We start from the raw sequence: 6,235 nt of genomic DNA, 5'->3' as shown, positions 1-6,235 counted from the left end.
CCCCACTTTCAATTTAAACCCATGGGTTTTTTTTAAATATCAGTGGGGAAAACTAAAGACTTGTGTTCCAGCCTCTCTGTCCTGGCCCTGTGACTCCTCCTTTGGTTTGCATGGAATCACAGGCTTCTCTGAGAACTGCCAGACATGCCAGTCTGGCATGAGTAAGTGACTCTGCCCTGTGCTCTGAGCACCAGGTGACAGCAGGGAGTTGCTAACTGAGCTGCTTGGAAACACGCATTTTGAACACAACCCTTGTATTTCTGTTGCTGCGACTGATGTAAGAATAGGCTGCGAGATCAGTATATAGTGCTTTAATTGGCATGAACTCTGGATATGATTTGAGGGGTTTGCACTGAGATCAGATGTTTTCAATTCCCAGGTATATCGTATTTGCACACTACGCAGTAGCTATTTTGAAATCTGGGTCGTGCTTGTACTGAATTCTTTTCACTAGGCCTGCAGGTAAGGAGTGTGTGCTCCCTTCCAGAGCCTGAATGCTGGCTCCAGGGAGAATTGCCAAGTATGCTTGTGTTAACTGGGTGATCAGTCTTGGAAAAACACAAACACAAAGATCTTTCTGATATTTGAATTAACCTGGAGGGGCAGCACTGTGGTGAAAAAAGATCCTGATTCTTAAGCTGGTTTCATTCTTCAGCAAATCTAGACTCCAGCCAGACCTGGTTAGTCTCTCTTGAAATATGTTCAAAGCAATATGTGCAGGCTGAAACCGGTGCCTCTTGGTGTCTCTGTCTTTTTAAGGGCAGGGTCTGAGAGCCCTAAATCAAAAGGTAGAGGTCCCAAGGTAGTATCTCGCTCTTTGCTGTGTTGCTGTAGCCACATTGCTGTGCTGTATGCCACATTTCCCCCAGCCCTGTTAAAAATGAGAACTTCTTTGGCAATCTCTGAGTTTTCTTTCTCGAAAGCATAAAGAGCCTGGCAGTAGAGCTCATGCAGGAGGGTGTCTCGAACTGTGTTGGAGACTTACTAGAGGGATTGGGAACCTGGGGGACGGATGACTTCTGGAGGTGAAGAGTGATAGGTGTCTGTTAAACACCATCTGACAGATCCATGTCTAACTGGAAAAGGTACAGCTGTTGTGGTCAAATAACATCTTCAATCTGCTCTTCTGTAGAAGGTGGGTTAAACACAAAATCTTGCTGTAGGTTTAATGAAGGTTGTAGCCGTCCAAACAGTGTCCTGTTAACCTCTCTCTCCTAGTTGCCTGACCTTATGTTTATTCAGATTGGGTAGATCTCACGTGGTTGTAAATACCTGAGCTAGAGTCAGATAAACAAGTAAACTTGTAACACAAGTATAAAATGTGAATGTGTCAGTAAAAGTGCTTGTGTATATTTAACTGTCTCTCTCCTCATTCAAGTTGCAGGAGTTATTACAGCTGACTTTCTATCAGGATTATTTCACTGGGGAGCAGATACCTGGGGATCTGTGGAGCTACCCATAGTTGGAAAGGTTTGAGATTCTTATCCTTACACTTGAAAAAGTTACGAAATACTTCTCTGCGACACTTCCAGTATTCCCAGCTCTGTCGGACAGCGTAGATAAGCTGTATCTTTCTTGCGGTCTTGCCAACGTAACAAGCTCCCACACCCCCAGAACCCTCCTCCACTAAACGGCACGGTATGTTGCTGGTCAAGTGCCATGTTTGTGCTTGGCCTAGCTGACATGTACAAGGTGACACTGTTCTGTTTTATCGCCTTGTTTAAGGTTTGCGCACCGTTTTGCAATACCGGTGTTCACAGACCTTCCCGAGGTGCTGTGGGAATGGCCCGTGGCACCACAAGCATAGAAACCTGGCCAGGCTAGTGTAGATCTTCAGAAGGCTAATTAAGATAGATGTGGATAATTGTCCTGTAGCTAAACTCTCTAAAAGCAGCCCTGTGAGACAATAAATATTTCCAGTTCACTGTGCTACTGGCCCCTGTTGTAAATGAGTAGTATTAGAATGGTGATGAGTGAACATTCAGATTCCAGATGTTATACATCTGCAGCTACAGATGCAGATGCTTAGTGCAAGGTGCACTGACTTCTATGATTTTTTTTTTTTAAAAATAAACTTCAGAGCTACCATTAATCACTCCTCACAGTGCAATATTAGAAGGATCTCTTTTTTTTTTTTTTTTTAAAAAAAGAGCATATGGGATATTCCTTGTAGTTATCCAGAAATACATCAACTACGACAGCAGAACTAATTCTGTTGGATTTAGGCTTAATTTGGTTTACCTTCAATAGGCTTAGTAGTCCTTGCATCCCTGTATCTCTGGACCACAGTTCAAAACAGAAGGCGCTGCAGTAGACTCTGCACTAAGTAAACAAGAGTTCAGAGGGATCAGGACACCTTTGCATAGGCTGTACATGACATATGTGTTAAAGGCAAGTGACAGGTATTTATGAATTACACAGGCTTATTTTGACTGTGAAATTCGGCTGCTGATGCTTTGGGTTTAAGATCTAGAGATTAAGTCCTAAATGAAAATTAAGAACAACAATACTGAAAAGCAATGAAAAACTGGATTTGAGTGTGGTAACTGAATTGCTTGGCAAATGTGAATCAGATTATCTGAAGTATTGACATCAGGCAGGATTCAAGCTTTTGTATCTGCTTTGTACCTCTCAAACTCAGTCATCAGACTTGAATGCATGTGAGGGTGTTGTCTTTCCTGTGCCACGGTGTCATGTTTGTCAATTTGTTCTTTCAGGCTTTCATCAGACCCTTTAGAGAACATCATATTGACCCCACAGCAATTACCAGGCATGATTTTATAGAGACCAATGGAGACAACTGCTTTATGACACTAGTCCCGTTGGCAAACATGGCATACAAATTTGTTTCTTTTTCCCCAGGTAAGCTGTTACTTCTGAGTTTAGCATTTTTGTTGATATTTAACTGAATGTTTGTCTGTGTGAAGCTAGGAGAAATCAATGAAGGCGAGATGACAAGTAATAGCTGTTGGAAGCTTGATGCTCCTGGGAGGAGGGAGGGAAACTTTGTTTTTCTAGAAGGTGGGACTGTTGGATTCTCTAGCTCAACTGAGAATCTGTGGCTGAAGACTCTTGCAAGGAAGCGTTAGAAGTTATAGTAAACACCCTTTTTATAAGAAGGATCAAACTGTGTGCACGTAGGCCTCTAAAGTGTGTAAAAAATGCTTTATTTCTGTGTAGAATTACTTTATTTGCAAACTAGATGTTCAAGAATGAAAGGATTAGTTTAATTTTATAGGTGGTAAACTCCGAGTTGGAGTTGCTGTTTATGGTGAGTTGACAGACGTTGGCATTACCAGCCTGTCTTCTGAATTGCCTGTGGCTTCCTGGCTCTGGTGACACTTCTGCCAAAGCAGCTTCGTTGAGGCCTTTATTAGCTCCTGCAGCGCCAGGCAGCTCTGTCTGGGCAAGACATCATTTTCCTAGTAGAAATTTACCTTTTCATAAATGGTATTTAAAGATATACATCTTGTTTTGCAGAGGCATTATATGAAACATGTCCTTGGGAGTGTTATGTCTTTGCCCTTATCATCTTCATAACCATGACGAACCAGATTCACAAGTGGTCTCACACGTACTTTGGTCTTCCACGCTGGGTCATATTTCTACAGGACTGGCATGTTATCCTGCCACGGAAGCATCACAGGATCCATCATGTGTCTCCACACGAGACGTACTTCTGCATTACAACTGGTACTGCCATCTGGTTCATACTGCAAGCTCTCCTTAGCCTAGTGCAATTCGCCTGGCAAGATGTAATTTAGTGGCAGCCTGTTAAATGCCTAGAAAATAACGTGGTGTAGTTCATGTGCTTTCAGCTGCACGAGCTCTTAGCAGAACTATGGTTGGGTTTTTTTGGCATAAAAAAATGGGGGAGGGGGAAGATTAGTGATTGGCTAAAAGGTAACTTTCAGCTGGATGGGGTAGTTGGTGGTACTGAGATCCAATTGCATATCTGGTAATCTTGTGCTAGTAATGGATTTTGTTCATGTAAGTCTTAAAGCTGCTCTTCCTTCAGAAGAGCAAGTGGGCTTACCGTGAATGCCCATTGCTAAAGCAAGGCTTCTGGGTCTTCAGCATTCATTCATTCCGCTTTGGGGCGGAGGAGGGGACAGGTTTGCAGGAAACTGGCTTTAGGTTCCCCTCGTATCCGTGTTCAGTTTTATGCCTGCGGTGCAGGCGGGTGTACTCAGTCACTAGTGTTGCACGATCCTGAATAAATTCTCAAGCTAATCAGACAACTGGAAATAAACCACTCTGGTTCTTCATTCTGTCATTGGCTTCGGCAAACAGTTTGTTGGGTTTGAAATCTGCTGAGGAACAAATTGGTTCTCATGACCAGAATGTCATGTAAAAACACGGTACAATTAAGAAGCCTGACTTGACAGATGATGGCAAAACTCTTGCCACCCAGAGGGCTTTTTACAGTCCTACTGTGTCCTGAAAGTTTAAGCCTGACCACTATCAGCAGTCTTGAGCTAGTTGCTTTTCTTATTTAAAAAAGCATGTGCTTCTGTTCACTCCAGGCTTTCTGTAAGTGTTCATACCATGCCAGTCTGACACAACACGGCATGAGGGATTGTCTACTGGTATATTCCAGTGGGGCAAAGTGTTTCTGCAGCCCCAATTCTATTCTAGGGGAAGAGCAAGGGGGGAGTACAGAAATACGCAGTCAATGTGCTATTTAAGAGGCCTTTAACAAGTAAAACAGGACTAGTTACTGTAATGCACCCGTTAGTGACTGAAGAGTAGACAGCCAAGGCCAAGGAGTGTACTGGGTTTCAGAGGTGACCTGTGTAGTAAAGGTCCATCACTGTATCACTGCCAGGGAGGTGTCACATAACAGAGCCTTCTGGCATTCCCCATGTTAAGGCTTTGGGACTGAGTGCCGGTTTTAGACACCAGGGAGGAGTCATCCATTCCTTGAGGGGTAACGGCTGTGTTAATGAGAATTGCATGGGCTGACTTCCTAAAGGGCATCAGCACGCAGTGAGTTGCGTGGAGCCGCAGGATCGCGCGTGAGCTCGGAAAGGTCGTGTCCAGCTACAGAAGGCGGCTGGAAGCAGTGCCTGTTTCCATGGGTCACTAAAGCTGCAGTTCTGCCTGATTAGGAACGATCTAGCTTTCTAGAAATATGGTATTTTTCAGCAGTGAATATCCCGAACGCTCTCTCCCTGTAGTACTTCTGTCCCGTAATAGCCATGCGCATAGTCCAAGACGTCACCCACCAGAAGCTGGCTGTGTCACCACTGTAGGGACGGTGCTCAACCCTGGCAGAGCTGGCTCTGCAGCAGCTCTCCCGGGTTCCAGTCTTGCTCGTGCTATCCTGTGTCTTAGCTCTTTGCTCTAACCTGAACTGCTGCTGCTAGCTCCCTATTTCCATTGTGGTAACGGCTTCATTCCTGCCTCTTCTTTGGTTTTGTTTTCTTACGCTTTTTTGCCTTTTCCAGAAACATATATGGGGTAAAGTGTAATGTGTGCTTACAGAACTGTTCTGTAAGTGTGGGATCTAACCCTGTGAACATCAATCTCTTCCTGGGTGTGTGAAAACTTCTACAGGGAAATAACTTTTCCCAATGCTGATTTTTCATATGGTTTTCCTAGTTTTACAATATTTAATAAAACAGAAGCCTGAAGTTACTATATAATACATAGTAATAAAACCCCGTGAAATGGCCTCTTCATGCACTCTCCTGTCATTTATATTGAGTGTGGTGCGTTGGCCCTGGGCTGGAGGCCAGGTGCCCACAAAAGCTGCTGGTCACCCCCTCCTCAGTGGGGATGGGGAGAGAAAAATACATTGGAAGGCTAGTGGGTTGAGATAAGGACCAACGCAGGCTGCCCACGGGGTCACAGCCTCCTTCAGGCATCCCCCTGCTCTGGGGTGAGGTCCTCCCTGGACTGCAGGGGGGTCTCTGCTCCCCTGTGACCCTCCATGGCTGCAGGGCACAGCCAACCTCACCATGGGCTGCCAGGGAACCTCTGCTCCAGCTCCTGGAGCCCCTCCTGCCCCTCCTTCTCCACTGACCTGGGGGCCTGCGGGGCTGTTCCTCTTACATATTCCCACTCTTCTCCAGATGCAATTGTTCTTCACGGTTTCCCTCCCTCCTTCTCAAACCCATTACCCCAGAGGTGCTACCACCATCACTGATGGGCTCGGCCTTGTCCAACAGTCGGTCCAGCCATCTGACATTGGCTCTGTCCGACTTAGGAGAGGCTTCTGGGCACTTTTCCC

At 45.1% G+C, this 6,235-nt stretch overlaps 1 protein-coding gene across 1 annotated transcript in view; it reads left to right on the top strand.

Annotated features, from left to right (window-relative positions):
• Window positions 1-1,334: 1,334 nt before the first annotated feature.
• TMEM189 (transmembrane protein 189) overlaps window positions 1,335-6,235 on the top strand; it is a gene marked incomplete at its 5' end in the record, with an annotated part of 7,478 nt that continues 2,577 nt past the window's right edge. Inside the window, 3 exons of the mRNA XM_010159304.1 lie at window positions 1,335-1,470; window positions 2,718-2,862; window positions 3,481-3,693. Of these exons, the coding sequence (XP_010157606.1) occupies window positions 1,335-1,470; window positions 2,718-2,862; window positions 3,481-3,693 (494 nt within the window). The remainder of the gene's footprint in view (window positions 1,471-2,717; window positions 2,863-3,480; window positions 3,694-6,235) is intronic.

The sequence above is a fragment of the Eurypyga helias genome, unplaced genomic scaffold, assembly GCF_000690775.1.
Source record: "Eurypyga helias isolate BGI_N326 unplaced genomic scaffold, ASM69077v1 scaffold16529, whole genome shotgun sequence".
In the NCBI taxonomy this organism is placed as follows: Eukaryota; Metazoa; Chordata; class Aves; order Eurypygiformes; family Eurypygidae; genus Eurypyga; species Eurypyga helias.
This window is presented reverse-complemented; position numbering and strand designations above follow the sequence as displayed.